This window comes from Protopterus annectens, chromosome 11.part0 (assembly GCF_019279795.1).
Source record: "Protopterus annectens isolate FY-2018-M chromosome 11.part0, PAN1.0, whole genome shotgun sequence".
NCBI classification, from domain to species: domain Eukaryota; kingdom Metazoa; phylum Chordata; order Ceratodontiformes; family Protopteridae; genus Protopterus; species Protopterus annectens.
In genome coordinates, this window is record NC_056745.1 from 60,346,013 (window position 1) to 60,365,357 (window position 19,345).

General features: G+C 39.3%; 1 protein-coding gene across 2 annotated transcripts in view; it reads left to right on the forward strand.

The window, feature by feature from the left end:
* CNTN1 (contactin 1) overlaps window positions 1-19,345 on the forward strand; it is a 1,190,489-nt gene that overhangs the window by 1,085,210 nt on the left and 85,934 nt on the right. For both annotated transcript variants that reach the window (XM_044087442.1, XM_044087443.1), the window contains one exon: window positions 9,006-9,076. In XM_044087442.1, coding sequence (XP_043943377.1) covers window positions 9,006-9,076 — 71 coding nt within the window. The remainder of the gene's footprint in view (window positions 1-9,005; window positions 9,077-19,345) is intronic.

Genomic DNA, 19,345 nt, shown 5'->3' on the forward strand with positions numbered 1-19,345 from the left:
ACATAACCCACCTCTGGTTCCAAACCGCCCTATCTCCTGCACTGTTCTTAGCTCAGGGTAGAGGACTGAATGATGCTAGTGAAGCCAGCAGCTTCTGATAAGAGACGAACTTATATGCTAAGAATATATTCTGCTAGTTCCGTTCAAGTTGATTTTCTTGTAGTTGTCTCTGTAAGCCTGGACGTAATGTGGAATTTAAATAGCTTTACTGTGCTGTGCATGATGTCTAAACATTGTGCTTGTTCACATATATGAGTAGTTTGGGGGGCTATAGACAATATAACAAGACTGGGTCTTGGAAGAGGGTGATATGCAATTAGGGGAAACACTGTGCCATTCTTGTCATTTTGATGCTCTGAACTGATAACCTTTCCAGCATGTGTTTAGTAAATATATCCATAATAATATATTTTTTTTAATAATCCAAGCCATGAAAACTACTTTTTTGTCATAGGAAAGAATACATATTATTGGCTGGCAACAAAAGCAGAAAACAGCAACTCTATGAGATTAGTGCATTATATGAGAGTGGCTGCATTGTAGACTAATGTCAGATCCTTGGGTGTTACTGAACTTGAGAAAATGAAACATGGCAAAACCTGAAGAGTCAGAAACCCATTTTCACAAAAAAACTGTTTGTTACAGTGATCCCTCTGTTTTATCCCCTTCCTCACATAGGTGTGATTTGAACATTGGTTTACATCATGAAAAGGGGGTTGTGAGGTGAAGATACTCACAACAGGGGTTGGGGACTCAGGGAGATTTGTTTATTTGTTGAAAATGGTGGGTCACCATGACAGATTAATGTTTAGTAGTTTTTTGATATTTTAGGTTTCACTGAAACACAGATATATAATTTGATTTCTGGAAATGAGCTGGCTTTTGATAATACTGTGACACTTCTTTTTCTCTGAGGTGGGAATGCTGTCAGAATGCTGTAGCAAAAAAAAAAAAGTCATTGGATTTGCCATAAAGTTACTTAATATGATAATATGATTATACTAGCAACAATATAAATCCAGGTTAAATAGGACTGAGTCTGTTTCATAACTTGTACTTTTAATAAATCTGTAATAATTTTATAGTTCATAGATTTATAGGTTGGTACTAGGCTATCGGCCCTAGGGCCTATACAAGCCTAGCCATAACAATTCCCTGGCTATTTCTTCCCACACTATTTACTTCCCTGGACCCCTGTCTAGAAGGGCGACTGATGTGTTCCCCGGGGTGAATTTCCTTTCTCCCATCCAGTCGTCAAGGTTCCTTTTGAAGAGGGCCAAAGAGGCGCTCTGCTTGACATGTATGGGCAGTCTATTCCAGAGTATGGGGAGTCTCTGGGTCAGGAACCTATCCCTCCAGCATGTTTTGTTTATTGTGATGACAAGGTTTAGATCCCTGGACCATGTGGCTCTGAGGGATTGGATTTCTTTAAGTTTAGCATGTCCAACAGCTCTGGATTTGACATGGCCTTGTATGTTAAGCAGAGATCGCCTCTGAGTAGATGATATGCGACAGAGTATAGCTGGATTTTTTTAAGGCGGTCAGCATAGGGCATCTGCTTTAGGCCTGTGATTCTTTTAGTGGGGTATTTCTGCAGCCTTTCCAGTTGTTGCAGATGTCTTGAGAGGTACATACCAAATGAGGCATTGTATTCTATAATGGGTCTAATGAAGGATGAGTACAGTGGGACAATGACCCCCTTTTTCCTGAATGAAAAGCTCTTAGTGATGAGGTGTGCCACATAGAAGGATTTCCTGACTGTTGTGGCAATGTGGTTATTGAAGGTGAGACCACTGTCTACCTGTGTCACTCAGGGGCGGCTCGTGGCATAGGGCTGCCGGACTGCAGCCCCCTCAAAAAAAAGAAAACAAAATGAAACATAAAAAATATTTTTTAAAATTAGCGGACTTCGCGCATGCATAGACCGAGTCCGCTTATCGGTCTATGCATGCTCAAGGCCGTCCCCATAGGAGGACACAAGGAGCGTCTGTGCACAGACCCGCCAGGATTATGGGACACGTCCGGACTGCAAGAGGAGCAGCAGGGACTCGGGACAGAGCCTCAGGGATCTCGTCGGCGTCAGGAAGGAGCATGTGGATCTCACGGGTCTTCAGTATTGCGTGTGTGTGTGTGTGTGTGTGTGAAAATGCCCCAGGTGCTTATGGTGGTGTGGTAGGGAATGCCTCAGGCTTGAACCCTGTACCCTGTATGCAGGTGTTAAAGACTTGAGTTCCCTACCCACCACCATTTGTAAAAAAATTTCAGATTTTTACCTCATATTCGATCTGATCTGTTCCTCATAATATCTGTGGTTTGTAAATGTTGCAATGCTTGATATTTGATGGTGTAGTAGTAGCATTGTTGCCTCACAGCTGCAGGTTCTTGGGTTTGATTCTTGGCTGGGGTTCCTTCTTTGTGGGGTCTGTATCTTCTCCCTGTGTTTGTGTGGGTTTGCTTTTGTGCCCTCCCATGTTACAAAGACATGTCTGCATTATTTCTTCCTGGGCCTCTGCTGAAAATTTGTTTATTTGTTCCAAGTCAGACTGTCCTGATTAAAAAATGTTAAATAAAATTGATAGGCATTTGAATTTCAGACTTAAGGGTTTCTGAATGTTTAATTCCTTGCGTATTTGATGGTGCAGTGGTAGTATTGTTGCCTCACAGCTATAGGTTTTCTGGTTTGATTCTTGGTTGGGGTGGCTTCTGTTTGGAGTCTGCATCTCCTGCCTGTGTTTGTGTGGATTTGCTCTGGTGCCCTGCCATTTTACAAAGATGTGTCTGCAGTTTTAATCCCTGTCTCTGCCGAAAATTGTTTTTGTTCTGTCCAGTAAAATTGACAGGCATTTGAATTTCAGACTTCAGGTTTCTGAATGTTTAATTCCTTGTATAATTGATGGTGCAGTGATAGTATTGTTACCTCACAACTATAGGTTTTCTGGTTTGATTCTTGGTTGGGGTGGCTTCTGTCTGCATCTCCTCCTGTATTTGTGTGGATTTGCTCTGGTGCCCTGCCATTTTGCAAAGACGTGTCTGCAGTATTAATCCCTGCATCTCTGCTGAAAATTGTTTTGTTCTGTCCGAGTAAAATTGACAGGCATTTGAATTTCAGACTTCAGGTTTCTGAATGTTTAATTCCTTGCAGATTTGATGGTGCAGTGGTAGTATTGTTGCCTCACAGCTATAGGTTTTCTGGTTTGATTCTTGGTTGGGGTGGCTTCTGTGTGGAGTCTGCATCTCCTCCATGTGTTTGTGTGGATTTGCTCTGGTGCCCTGCCATTTTACAAAGACGTGTCTGCAGTTTTAATCCCTGCTGAAAATTGGTTTTGTTCTGTCCGCAGTAAAATTGACAGGCATTTGAATTTCAGACTTCAGGTTTCTGAATGTTTAATTCCTTGCATTATTGATGGTGTGGTGGTAGTATTGTTGCCTCACAGCTATAGGTTTTCTGGTTTGATTCTTGGTTGGGGTGGCTTCTGTTTGGAGTCTGCATCTCCTGCCTGTGTTTGTGTGGATTTGCTCTGATGCCCTGCCATTTTACAAAGACGTGTCTGCAGTATTAATCCCTGTGTCTCTGCTGAAAATTGTTTTTGTTCTGTCCATGATAGAATTGACCGGCATTTGAATTTCAAACTTCATGTTCTTCAGAATACATAGTAGCACAACCTTTTTTCTAGCAATTTTCTAAGTTTATAAGATGAATATTTTAAATTTGTCCCTATTTTTGGGACTGTATTCCCCATTATTGGCGTCCAGGTTTTTGTGCTAAGGTTGACAGCTATGGCAAGAACTGAATTCACTGAATATGGACTGTAGAATTATGCATATTTACTGATAAAGGTGCACTGTAGAATTGTGCATATTTACTGATAATGGTGGACTGTAGAATTGTGCATATTTACTAATAATGGTGGACTGTGGAATTGTGCATATTTACTAATAATGGTGGACTGTAGAATTGTGTATATTTACTAATAATGGTGGACTGTGGAAGTCTGAGTAGACTTTTTATGATAAATGTTCTCAACTGGGCAGTTTTGCCATTATGGGTGCATATGTTTTGTTTCATTGCTTACTGGAAAAATGTTCAAAACAAATTTAAAACACCCTCTAACAAGTGTACTGTATTGTACAAGGAATATAATTTTAGTACAATGAGGAAGGTGTATCAAAGAGCACATGTATGTTTCATATGCAAGGGGCCTATGATTCAAAACAGCCCAAAATTAATCTTTATCTGCCACTGGCAAAATGTATTTTCTTTGAATGTGGGTTTCAATGCTGTTTCAATGAATGTGAGTTTCAAGGGCAGAGAAGTTTTAATGCTAAGTTTTCATTGTGAGACTGCATTGCTTTGTTTAACAGATTACTTAATGTTTGTGCTGTAAAATACAAAATAAAACTTTCAAATGAAGTCCAATCATTGAAGTAAAGCAGTATGCACATTAGTGTTTATGGTAAATGGAGTGAAATAGCCAAGTAATGGTTAATTGGAATGGCTGCAGAGGCTCCAGTTCAACCATTATTTTGTCAGGGGGGGGGGAAGGGCAGCAAACTCAGACAGGCCCAGCTGAACTATACCTCCCAACTGTCCAGATTTTCAAAGAATGAATAGATTTTTGGTTTGTTGTTCATAAAATTTGTAGTTTTAATTCCTAAATGATTTGCCAGAAGTCACTAAATAATAAGTTTCAGACTTCATAACCTTCATAAAAATGCATGTTAAAGTAAGAGCCGTTCTATCAACTGTCTCAATTTATACAAGAGCAATTTTTAGTACTGTTTATATGTGTCCCCAATATATTTGGCCTTGTTCAGATTTACTGCATTAACAGGTTGAGAGGTACATGCAAATAAATTGCTTTATAGAATTAGGCATAGCCAACCTCTCAACTGTCCCCAATTTTTGGCTCAAAATGTTGCTCTTCCCTAATAATCCCTCCATAAAATAGCAATTTTGGAAGAAAACATGGAGGGTTTACAATTAAGAAATAACTGTAATAATCAAAGTTATAGATTACTTGAAATGCATGTAGATTCTTTTATTTTGTCAGCTGCTCAAGGTAGCAGTACTAATATTAAAGTGTCCCTTCTTTGACAGGTAGAAGCTGTATTGTGTGTCTATTTTATATTTTGCATCACATTTTTGGTCCATTTTTCATAAAATTGTGTTTTTGGCAAATTAGTGACAAATCACTAAAGACTGAAGTTAGAAAATGACAGACATTTGAGTTTCAGATTTTATACCCTTCAGAAAATTCATACTAATGCAAGACCTATTCTATTATCTTTCTAAGTTTATTAGAGCAATATTTAAAAATTGTCCTTCTTGTTGTGCCTTTGTCCCACTTCTGTGTATGGCTTTGTCCAGATTTCTTGCTCTTGAAGTTGAGAGGTATGACAAATGTGTCAGGGCCATCACAGTCAGCCAGAGAGATTTCAAATTGTGACATGCTTGTTGCACCCCACTCCCCATGTAGTGACTCTGGATGTGTCCAAGCAAGGCAAGGAGTAGTTGTATCTACCTTGGATGGGGAGGACACACTGCATAAGTACTACAGTGGCTTTTCGTCTGTCCTTGATTTTGCAGAATGGTCTGGTTTCTGTCATATTTTTGTACTGTTGATTTATGCTTATTACTCAAAGTGCCTGTTGCTCTGTGTTTAAGTAGCAATGCTTTAATGACCATAAGGTAAGCTTGTCTGACATCGTAAGATGCAAGTAAGCTTTAATAAGCATACTGTTAAAGAATTGCCAACATTGAAAGCCTTTCTGTTGTTGCCATGCAGAGAATACTTGACTAGATAATGTATAAGCCTTGGGTATTAAAGGACAGGATTCCATTATTTTAAAAGCTCATTACACTTGTTGGAGACTTCCAGTCATCTCTACAGGCTTTACCCGTAAACTAAACAGAATGCCAATCATGTGTGGTCCATAACCTGTACAGTAATCCTTTAAGCAATGTATCTTGAGCTTGTTTCTTGTTTGCTTTTCATTTTTACTTTTATCATGTTTTCCCCATGAAACGTTGTCAGGCAGCAGGTCTTTTTGGATAAGAAACATTTTTACAAGTGGGGGCATCACATAGATTTCTACTTTCAGCATGTTGCTTGGTACTTTAATAAAGCTGAATATATTATAATTAGAACTGCAGTGCAAGGAGAAGTAGTTTGAGTTGAGTGCTTCTGGTTTTCTTATACTTGATTTTGACTGGCATTCCAGTAATGTATTTAAAAGTAATTTATTTTTCATGCCTCACAACCTTTTGTTTCCATCTAGATATTAAGTAAGCTGTCATGCAGCCAATGCATTGAAATATTTTTATTCTTCTACACTTATTTTTGTCTTGATTGGACTTTCATAATGATGGTTTGCCACCCAGGGCAGCGTATTTAATTAAAGTTAGTTTTTTTGTGGTTTTGTGCATAGCTCCTCCCCTTTATGGTTGACCACACCCCTTCCCTTTGACCCCGCCCATTCAGCGTCTCCTGCCGCCCCCCTGTGATTTGAAGTCACCAGCCGCCACTGGTGTCACTAAGTCTCTTATCACACTTTTGGTGTTTAGTGTACTGCCACCTATGTGGTAATTCACGGGTACATGTTTTTTCCCAAAGGGGATAACTATACATTTCTTGGCATTGAGCTTGAGCCCATGGCTCTGGCACCAAGCATATGTTTCTGTAAGGCCCTTTTGTTAAGTATCCACATCAATTAGGGATTCAATAATGGCTCCCAGTTTGCAGTCATCTGCAAACTTTGTTAGCCAGAGTCCCTTAGTGTTGCCTGTACTTCAGAGAAGTAGATGCTAAACAAGAGCAGTCCCAGGACTGAACCCAGAGGTACTCCACTTTTCTGGAGCTGGCTTTGGAGTCGGCTACTTTTACAGTGTGGGTTCTGTCAATAAGCCAGTTGGCAACCCATTGAGTGACGTAGGGATTAATGCCCAGCTTAGCAAGTCTGTCTATGATTCCAGAGTGGGAGATGGTGTCGAAGGCCTTGGCGAGGTCCAGATAGGCTGTTTGGACCGCCTTACCCTCGTCCACAGCTCTGGAGACTGATTTGAAGAAGTCAATCAGGTTCAGGAGACAAGATGGCCACTTCATGAACCCAAACTGGATGGGGTCCAGTGTTTGAAGGTTTCCAATGTCTTTGTTTATAAGTTCCATGATAATACGTTCTATGGCCTTGCAGATCAGGCTCGTCAGATGGATGGGGTGGTAGTTCCTGGGATCCAAGGTGGATCCCCCTTGTGGAGTGGGATAACTGTAGCTGTGCGCCACTCAGTGGGCACAAAGCCGAGGTAAGGCTATGATTAAACATGACACTTAGGTGAGGTGCCAGTTCATTTTGTAGTTTATGTAATACACAGCCTGCGATGTCATCTGGTCCCATGGATGCTGTATTTTTAGCTTTGGAGAGTGCGTTTTTTACCTGTGTGGCCATTATTACAGGAATTTGGCAATCTTCCTGTATTGAGATGGGCGGTTTAGGGGGTGTGAATGGGGTGAAGTTGGCACTGAATTGATCTGCCAGGATATTGGCAATATCCTTGGGATCAGTATATTTAATACCATTCTGTTGCAGCTCAGAGCAGATCTGAGCATTGCCATTTAGATTTTTGACATAGTTATGGAATGCCTTGTGGTTGTCTTTGGAATCTTTGGCAATTTTATTTTCATAACTAGCTTTGGAGGATTTTATGAGGGATCTCAGCTTCTTACTGAGGCTGGTAAAGGAGCTTTTTGCATTCTGGGATTTTCCTCTTTTCTGCAACAGTTTATTCCTTTTGTTGTAAAGTTTGTTTATGGCAGAGGACCACCAGATTGGCTTCCTTTTTTGGAGGAGAGCATCTTGGTTCTATTTGGGATGGCACGATTCATGCATGAGTGGATGTGCTCGTACAGTGCCTTAGTGTAGAAGTCAGCAGTCGAATTTTCAGTTCCCGTCTGCATGAGTGTCATGAAGTTTGTCACTTCTGACTTGCGTAGCATGAAGTTGGCTTTGGAGAAGTTTTTTATGGAGGTTTCCTTACTGGGGGGTGGGGGTACGATGTGGATGTCAAGGGTGATTCGCTTATGGTCTGACCTGACCAATGAGAGAGTGACCATAATTCTGGAGCATCGATTTCCCAAGTTGGTAATAACCAGGTCTAGGATATTAGAGCCCCTGGTGGGACTGTGGATTAGTTGATAGAGGGCATTGGAATTTATGAATTCCAAGAACTGTTGGGCAAAGGTGTTGGTACACAAGTAGGTTTTCCCATTTAATGGCAGAGTAGTTGAAATCACCTAGTATTAGGGTGTTTGGTTGTATCTTAATATTTTCCAGTATGTTTAGAAAGGTGTAGTGAGAATCTTGGGGCATAGTGGGGGATCTGTAGCAAGCTACAGTTTGGATTGCAGTCTTACCTACTGTTAGTTGCACCTGGAGAATTTTAGATGCATTGTGTTGGGCAACTAGCCTGGTGGTGTGAATATTCTTGGTGAATATGGATATGGAGTTTTAGTCGCTTTCATATCCATTTTTTTCAACAATTTTCTCACGTATGTCATTTCTTATGATCCTAGCCCTTTGAGGACAAAAATGCAATCCACTGATTTTTGTTTACAGTCAGTCACATATCTGAAGTTAGTTTGTCTTTGTCTAGACCTAGAGGAAAAAAGACACTTTAGTAAGGCAAGCAGTAACATCCAAAATGGGCAGCATTGTTTTCAGTATCCTGTAGATAACATTGTTTAACCACATAACATTTTTTTAACAATAGTGGCACACTGACAAAAATCTACACAGAGATTTGTCATCATTGTTGAAGAACTGATCATTTTTGATAGGCTGACCATTACATGTTGATATTGAGAAGAATATAGCACTGGTAGCCACTGGCAGTTCTTATAAAAACAGGAGGCGAGCGTGTTGTTTGGATCAAATAATACATTACTAAGTTGATTACTGAACACACTTCCTAAACTTGCCAAAAATTTCAGTAGCTGTTTTTTGTCTTTTAGCTCCTACAGTGGCTCCATCTGATGTCAGTGGAGGTGGTGGAACTAACAGAGAACTAACAATAACATGGACGGTAGGTCACATGGCTCAAAGCCTTACATTTACTTTTGTTGTTTTCTGGTGGTTTGTTATCCTCTTCAAATTCCAGCTTTTTAACTAGACTGGGAAACCTCTGTTATCACTCATTGAGTTATAATGTGATGAGAAACAATTTACCAAGCACTGCTGTTCAGGAATTCAATGTGACAAAAATATTAAATGTTAGCATTTTAAACCTCTTTGCATCCCTCGGGCTTACTGATGCCAACTTTACAGGCACACCAGCATAAAGAAATGGGACAACTGTGAAAACAAATCATGACCTCACACATAGAAACCACCCCAGCAATAAGTTTTAAGAATCAGGAAGTGTTTTACAGGGCAAGAACTGTTTTTTTTTTGTTATGTTGAAAGCTTGTATACACTTCATGACAACCTACCATCAGTTCCTTCTGTCAGTGCATTTCTTAAAAGGATGTGAGTTTTGTACACTGATTGTGCTTTTACATCTGAAAGAGGACTGTGTAGGGAAGTATATGTACGTGTGCTGTTTGTGAATACTTGTTTCACAAATTACCTTCCATGTGACTCTTCCAGCAGTGCGTACCAGCAATCAGGATTCTTTGTCAGCAACAACATGAATACTTACTTCAGTCCTACCTTCTCTTAACCCATTGTGCCTAAAAAGAAAAATAAAATACACAATAGAGTCCTTGCCACCAGTGTAGGCTCAGACAGTTCCTCAGCCCTTGTTGGGTGACCCTGTAGTGTCTAACCATTGTTCCTCAGACTACTCAATTACTGCTCCAGGTTTCTCAGATGGAGCCTTTTCAGCTACACTGGGCAGTCAGTCAGCCATGTTCTCTGGAGTTGTTCCAGTGAGCACTCTGGGCATGGGAAAGCCAACTTCTTTGAGTCTGGGAGATTCTCTGGGAGGTTCTTCTTGGGATGGCTGGAGAAAGTGACATCTTGCCAGGGGTGATGTGCCATTCCCCAGTTGATCTCCTTCCAGGGAGGTCCCTACAAACAAAAAACAAAAAATTAGATCTTGGTCATCAAAGGACATGGTATCTGTTCATAAAAGTGATTTTATTACCTTAGCCAAGAGATTACTGTAGACTGTTAATTCTGGACCTCTGAAATCCTTACCAGAGTGTAATCTTAATAAAGAAACTCCTGATGGAAGTTTGCCATGGGATTCTGACATTGACAAAGGCAGGTCTGCTGAGGAAGCCCTCTCCAGCTCCAATGGAAGTGTGTTCCTTTTCTGAAACTATTTCCAGTATGAATGATGCACTTTTCTAGAAACCAGAGGATATCCCCCCCCTGAATTGAACAGGTATTATGATACATGACAAGTGGATGTGCTAATACCACATCTATCCATCCTGTTTTGCTGACCTTGGAGGATGTGTAAAATGCTCCCTAGCTGTCAACCATGAGTTGCCTAAAAGGCAGATAGATTGTATAAAGTACTACAAGCAAACAGATTCTTGTTTTCTGTTCTAATATCTCATCCTGCTGCTATTTTCACTTCTTTGCCGCTGCAAAGAGACATTTACTCAATACCAACAATTCCACTGTAGATAAAGAAAGTAAGCTATTAGAAAGATTTGGTAAGATAATTTTGTTTTCTTTCATTTTAGCATACAGAATTCTTAAATCCAAGGACATATGTGTGAGTTTATTCTTGGTTATGTAAACTGTTTGAGGGAATAGTCTTCCCCATTGTCTTCAGATGATAGCTCCTATCTGAATCCTATTATTTCTGTCATATCTGAAGTACCTAAACATGGTTTGAAGGCTGTGCTTGGTTGTGGAGATGCTGTATCTAGGGCCTACTACTGCTGCAGTTTTGAGACGATATGCCTGGGTATGGAACCAAAAGTTTACTGATAAAGTCTAAGACTTTAAACTCTGCTTTAGATAAGAAGGCTTTGTTTAGCCCTTCTGCAACTTAGACCTTCAAACAATTTGATGAAGGAGGGAAATTAATTCATATTGTTTTTAAGTTTTTTCAAGTCCCCCATTACAAATCTCACAAATCCTCTTTTTCCTTTCAAAGACAAAAATAAACAATCCCTGCCCTCTTCTGCCAAATAGAGAACAAAAAAGAAACGGTAGTAGGAGAATAACAAAAACACAGAGAAACATCCAGAAAAAAGAACAGTGTAATCCTGCAGAATGACTATGCCAGCATTCTGCCCCCTGTGCAGTGCAACGCATACTCGATGCTATGTGCATTCGCACATGCATTGAAGCACCTCATAGCTGTTAACAATTTAATAATACAATTAAACACAGTGAAGTGTAGAGTCACTTTGATCATATTAATGGGAATGAAATGGGGTGCTAGTAGAGGCAGAAATGGACAAGAGGAAGTAGAAAAACACTAGAAAGACAATGCTAAGATTATAGGTGTCGGAAAGGAAGGGTATACTTTACCTTTTCACTGGGGTGTAGGTACCCATCTGTAATTTTTTAAGAAGGGTATTTGTTAAGTTAGGAAGTAGAAAGTGCAGGTAGGAAGGAGTATATAGGGAAGGAAGTGGTGTTAGGCAAATAAACATGCAGGACAGATTAAGAGTGATGGGAAAGTAATGACAGAAAAGAGTAACGGTGGAGAGATGTGGACAGAGGGTGGACAACTGGTAGTAAGGAAAATTAGAATAGAAATGGGATAGGAAGTGATACATTAGAATGGGGAACATAACAGTGGGAGATAGGGAGGAATAAATAACCCTCCGACGGGGAACCCATCTAGATGTCAGTCATCTCCATGGCTGATATCTGTGTGTGCCACCTCTGGTGCACAGTGAATGAGCTGTTTGGCCATGTGACTCAATTAGCTATACAAATAGACACTCCAGGGTTCCAGAATGTGCATCCATCCACTGATCCACCTTGGTCTACAACAGACACTGCCCTTCTTGCCAGATGATTTATTTATTTTTATTTATTTACATTTGTTAACTGGGAGTGTCTGACTGGACTGAAGCCCATTTTCAGCACAGGCCCAAGGAGAAAAAAAGAACCCCAGAAATATATTTACAGTGATAGAACAAAACTACATAATAGGAACTATTCAGTAATGTACAGTAAAAACATAATGATTCTTATATAAAGTAAAAAGAAAAAAGTACAGAACATTAGTACATAGTTGATTGTATTTCTTATAAAAAATAAAACTAACAATTAGAGTGTATAGTTAAAAAATGCAGGTTTAGTATTCTAGGGAGAAGTCACAGCAAAAAGAGACTTGAGTTGGAAGGGAAAAAATGAGATTATCGGCCTGGAGTATAGCAGGAACATAGCCAGTTGTTGGTAAGATGCTTCCTGAGAAATGCCTTAAATGTAGGCTTATTAGTGGTAGTTCTAATGTGCAGTGGTATTAAGTTTCATTTTTTGGTTATGTGGTTGGAAAAGAGGGCTTCTACAAAACTGTTATTGTCCTTAGTAACTGTTAGTAGAAACTGATCAGAGGACCTGAGAGTTCTGCTGTTAAAGTATGGCTGAATTAAGTTACTGAGTGCTAGGTAGTTGTTTGAGTTATAGAGTAATGAGAGAGTGAATGTTAGCCGGTTAAGGGTTATTAGACTGGGCAGTTCAAGCCAATTTAGTGTTAGAAGGGAAGAAGTTGTGGTGTGTTCTTGAAGGGAGGTTGGCTGCAAATTTTGCAATTTTGTTGTAGCAAATATCCAATCTGTTTATGTCAGTTTTCCTTAGGTTAGTGAACACAATGGATGCACAAAGGAGGGTAGATAGTGAGTTTTTACTATGGCATGTCTGGTTGCATTAGTAAGATATGGTCCTGATCTGTGTAGGGTACCAAGTTTCATGTGAACCTTTTTGATGGTGAGAGCTAGGTGTTTGTCAAACTTTAGAGACTGATCTATTATAACTCCAAGTAATTTGGTATGCTCAACTGGTTCAGTTTTGGTTTTGTTGGATGAGTAGATGACAAATGAGGGGTTGTTATTGTTTGGTTTGTGACTAGTGAACAACATTAATTTTGTTTTGTTTGGATTAAGTATAAACTGATATTTTTCAAGCTAGTTTTCAATGTCAGTGAGTGATTTCTGGGTATTTTCAAGTAGTTTAGGGAGGGATGGGGCTGAGCAGATCAGGGTGGAGTCCCCTGCATATTGTACTATGGTAGCTAGTTGATTAGCGGTGCAGAGCTTATTAGTCCAGGAGGATCATTCTAGACTGATCTCATATAAGGAGTCCTCTTCCTGACAGGTGGTTACAGAGAACATCTGTGAGCCCCCTAGATCACCTTTCATAAAGTAATCTTTGTCACTCTACAGACAGGTAGGCATAGGGACTATGGGGACCCAGTATTAGGTATGATGACTTGTGCAGGGTACAGTGTACTGACTCACCATAGCCTGCACAACAGCTGATCCTGTAGGAAGAGAAAATAAAAAAAAATAAACAAAAAAGAGACAAATAAATGTAACAGATAAGTACATGTATATTGCATTTAATTAAAATAGTATAGTACAGACAGTAATTCACTTCAGTCACACCACTGTTTGAATGACCTGCCAAGCCTCCTTAGGCTGGCGGTCCTCTTTACCTCTATATTCCCAGTCACTGTAAAACATAAAACAAAAGGTAATCATTAAACTAGAGCAGAAAGAAGTTACAACTTCTGCAACAAGGTCCCCTTCTTGCACTGGCTCACAAACCAGGTTGTCTGAAACATGACCCTGTCCTTACTGTCCCAGCTCTTCAATGGAAGAGCAAAAAAAAAAATCGTGATCAGGTATCTGAAGCTTCTGAAATGCAGCAGCCAATTGGATCCTATTTCTGTACCCTGTCACCAAACATCCTTCTGCAAATTTTAGTGAAAAAAGACTTTTTTCTCTTTTAAAAAGTAGCAAACTGCTACAGTTTATACCCCACATGGAGCACTACAGCAAGTTTCAGTTTAAAAAAAAATGTTTAATTTTAAACTGTAGCAAACTGCTTGCAAGTAGTTGCTACAGTCAGTTTAAACCACACACAGTAGTGTGTAGTGGTAGTGCTGATTATGGTATTTCTAATAACATGGCAAAATTTACTATGCACATAAAAAATGTTGGTTGATACCAGCAGTACAGTACATTTCCTTACATCTACTGGCATTTTAATTCCAGTCTATTACAATTGTTCTCATAAACTGCAACATATAACATTTAAAGAAATTTAGAGTTTTAAAATGTCATACATATGAGGAGTAACTAGTGCTAAAAAATATTTGCCACTACTTCTATCTCATTTTGCTGCTGCCTTTTGCTTGCCACTGATCTCAATAAAGGACTGACATGATCCAAAAAAAAAACACCAGTTCTCTGTAAATGCAGGATGTGGTATTATCAGTTCATACCCGTCCTCTTTTGGTCAGCCCTGCAATAGCTGTGTCAGTCGTCAAATTCAAGTCACCAGCACTTCTAAAAGGAGCTCTTGCTCAGTGTGAGCTATCTGAAAGCCTTGCAGTGAGTGTCTTCAGACACAGACATTGATAACAGATATGTTTACACACAAGATGGTGATCATACACTTGCACTAATAACAAACCTTGTGTGGTTGTACTGTGTACAAATCTGACTAGGTGACTGCCTATCAATAAAATATTTTTACTATAAGCCAAAACCACTAATGCCAGTGCACCAACCATGCTGATAACCAACAAACACACCAGTACACAGTACATCGACACCAAAGGGACCAGTAGAAGCCACATATATTGAATCATTTTATTAAAATAATCACAGCACCCACAGGCTAATGGATCAACCCAAAATACAACAATAGCTAGGACTCCACATTAATAAAAAACATGGGTGCTCAGTGCAATAGAGACAATACTTAAGCAAGTTCATCTTGCAGTATCCAAAGACTTCACCAGAACTAGTTAGATAATTAAACCCAAACCATTAAATATCCTTCCTTGGTGCCAAAATTCTTAATCCAATATAAGCCTTAAAAAGACAAAGCACCACATATTTTGTGTGCACCAATCATGCAAAATAAACCATTCAAATTACTCGAAGTCACAATGAATGGCAAGTCTAACCCACAAAATACTTTATAACCTGTTAAACTCATCATGTGGAGTGCATATCATAAAATAATAGTATTATCAAAATATCATAATTTAACTGATCTAAGTTTAATAACAGTATTGATAGAAATCATTAAGACTGGGTGTGGTAGTCGCATCGTGTTTCAGTTGTCAAAACAGTTCCCCGTATTCCAGTCTGGTTTCCCAACTACCACCCCTCAGCTCAGAGGAACTAACTCGAGAATACCAAATACAAGTTTCTTAAAGTGGTCAAATTTTTTATATGCTTAACAAGTCAATTATTAAGGTTCTTTCTCCTAATATCATAATAATGCTCATAAATTCATTTTGTTAAAAATCTTGCAGTTTTCCCGATATAGAAACTGGGGCACTTGTAACACCTGGCTATATAAACCAGACTTCTACTACCACAGTTACCTTTGTGTAACAAAAGGGGGGTATGGCCTTTGAAATCCAAATCAAGGGCTCTCCAGTTTAAATATAGGAACATTAACTACACCCACCACTCTTGTTAATACCCTTTGAATTTTTTTACCTTTCTTTTCAAACAAGGCTTTCATATTTCTGGCTGTTTTGTACACAAATCCCAGTTGTTCACCCATTGTTTGAAAAATACTATCATCCACCCTAAAGATGCTCTAATTGTTTTTAACTGTCTCTTTTATATAAGGGTTCTACTAAAAAATTGATTGTTCTGGTGTAGACCTTCATCAGGGTGCTATACTTCTTTAGTATTGAGACCTATATCTAAAAGGGGAAACACCTGGTCCCTTCATGTTGTCAGTCTACTGTGAACAGGAGTGTTTTTTTATTTTTTTATAAACTTATACATTATTGTCAGCTCCGTGGTGCAGAGGGACAAAAAAAAAAAAAAAACAAGTGAGGGAAGGAAGAGGGGGACAGGAGGGAAAGGGCACTTCCTGCTCATCTCTCTGTCTCTGTGGGGAGGATTGTGGGATGTGTGCTGGAAAGGTGTATAGCTATCATATTACAAATGTTACCTGCTGGCAGAGCTATCTATTTAACATGTAGCAAGAGGGCAAGGACCTTAATAAAGTGATAGGCTTAGCCTTGGTTTGCCCTTACATGCCCTTTACATAGGAAGGAATTAACACAGGCACATCACAAATGAGGCGGTGTGCTTACCTCATAGACAGTAACACTGACTTTTGATTTTACTGTACTGTAAATCCCAAATATTGTAAATCCAAAATCTGGTCTGTGAGAGTATTGGAGAAACATCTGCTTTTCATTGATTTTGGCATTTTTGGTCAGAACACCTTCGCTATAACCTATATGTCATGTCATATTTACTAATCATACTGCTATGAGATTGCTTTATTGAGTGTTTGTGGCTGGAATCTTTTTTAATGTTTTAGATATATAAATGCACAAGAATGTTATAAGGAAATTATTGTAACGATCAGAAATTGCACGCAAAAGCTGTGGTTATAATTCCAAGATTTCATCTCAAGAAAAAAAAGTATTTTTTTGTTGAGAACCAGAAATCAATGTCCCCTCTCAAGGGTACATAAGGGGATATGACTAATAAATACCCCAGCAGTATAACGGTCTGCTACCAGACAGCCTACCCTTACTTGAAGTGGAATGAATGGGGCATTGGGTGTCCCAGAATGAAGGTGATGAAGATCAAAGGAATGCTAGAAACATGAAAAAGGAAGGAACAACAGCTATACACTATAAGTGAAATAGGAAGAAGACATCTGCAGTTGTTTGGGATTTCATATTGTATTCATTCATTTCTTCACTCCTTTGTACATATTCTGGTGCCACTTTTTGTCCAGATCAGGCTTGCATGTGAGCAAGTGGCTATCCAGGCACTGGTCTGCAACTCCTAATAGCTGCTGACACATAGTGGAGTTAGATTCCTATGATATGCTGATGTCCCATGATAAGCATTCTTCATGTCTGCAGAGCATGATAAACTGTTACGTATTGTGAAAAACATGTAAGGTATTTATAAAAAGGCACTATATGTATGTTTGAATTAATATAGTAATCTGCAGCCAATGGCAACATTTTTCTTTTACTAGTCAATCCATGCTAATAAAGTATTTCTTAGAATAAGTACATTACTAGATGTAAATAAAGTTGGGGATATCTTTAACATAACCACAAAGCTTCAATACATAGTAAATAATATAGGTTCATAGGCTGGTACTAGGCTATCCGCCCTCGGGCCTATGCAAGCCTAACCATAATGATTCCCTGGATATTTCTTCCCACAATATTTACTTCCCTGGACAACTGTCTAGCAGGGTGACTGACGTGATCCCCAGGGTGAATTTCCTATCGCCCATCCAATCGTCAAGGTTCCTTTTGAAGAGGGCCAAGGAGGCGCTCTGCTTGACATGTATGGACAGTCTATTCCAGAGTATGGGGAGTCTCTGCGTCAGGAACCTATCCCTCCAGCATGTTTTGTTCATTGTGATGACAAAGTTTAGATCCCTGGAGCATGTGTCTCTGAGGGATTGGGATTTCTTTAAATGGAGCATATCCAACAGCTCAGGGTTTGACATGGCCTTGTATGTTAAGCAGAGATCACCTCTGAGTAGACTATATGCCAGAGTATAGCTGGAGTTTTTTTACATGGTCAGCATAGTGCATCTGCTTTAGGCCTGTGATTCTTTTAGTGAGGTATTTCTGTGGCCTTTCCAACTGTTACAGATGTCTTGTGAGGTACACTATAATGGGTCAATGAGGGATGAGTACAGTGGGACAATGACCTCCTTTTTTCTGGATGAAAAGCCCTTAGTGATGAGGTGTGCCACATAGAAGGATTTCCTGACTGTTGTGACGATGTGGTTATCGAAGGTGAGACCACTGTCCACCTGTGTCCCTAAGTCTCTCATCACACTTTCGGTGTTTAGTGTACTGCCACCTATGAGGTAATTCATGGGTACATGGATTTTCCCAAAGGGGATAACTATGCATTTCTTGGCATTAACTTGCGCCCATGGCTCTGGCACTAAGCATCTGTTTCTGTATACATTATATGGCAAACGCAGAGATAGACTATTGTCCTTTTTTGTTGAATAGATTACAAAGAAGAAAGATGGGCTGAGATTCACAAAAGTAATAGTTTTTGAATGTAAAACACTCCTCTCCTAGGATGAGATCCCATCTTTATAGCTTTAACTGTCATTTAAAACAACATTGAGCAAGAACGATGTATCTGCAATTCTTTTTATAGAGAATGATCATATTAAAGAGTCTACCCTCAGCTTTTTGATACTATAACTACTACTGGTAAATTAACATTGGTGGGATCACCTTAGAGGAAATGTTTGAAAATAATGCCAAAACAGACATTTGCCAGCATGATTTTACCTGAAGAGTAGCACAGACAACTGTTGATCTACTTTAGAGCACATGAATGCAGTTTATATAACTTTCTTCCAGTTTATTATGTCTCCCCTAATAATTAAAAGACAGCAACATGAGAAACTGAAAACATATACATGGCTTAGGGTAATCATTTGAAATGCTGGGACCCACTACAGAAAGTCCCAAAGCACAGAGACTGAATGGCCGAAAAAGCGGTATTACATATATCAAGCCCAAGATGGCCATTTCCAGGGATATTCCCTTTTCCCTGCAGTGTGGCAGTCTTGGAATTGTTTTATATAAGTTCATTGTGAGTGGGGTGCTTGTCCCCTGCAAAAAGGAAGTTTAAAGGAGAAGTGTGATCTTTGAGATTCACTCTTTTTTTGGTTTTTGGTCTTTTTTTCTGCATGTCGGCACATGTAATTTTGAGTGCTAACATTTCAATAGGGAGCCATTTCTTAATGATATTGTCTTCATTGTATCGCAAACACTGGGAAGTCTGAATCACTCTCAGAAATTACTATTATTTTTTGATTGTCTCTGTCTCCAAAATGGCACAGATATGGCCATTATATTGACACCATCTTGGTAATTCCTCCAAGGCTTCATCTTCTTTAATTTCATGGTGCACCGCATAATACAACCTCATTTTTATCAGTGGGCTCTCCTCAGTAACTTGAAATGACACATCCCCAAATTAAAGCTTTCCTTGAGGATTGAGGGTCTCCATTGGCTGCAGCAGTAATTATTTTTTAGTGGCTCCCTTGGATTTTTGTTCATTCAGAAACAATTGTTAACTTTGTTGTTTGTTTAAAAATACCTCCCAGTATTGTAGCTTCTGGTATATCAGTGTTTCACATATTGGATGTCAAGTGTCCTCTC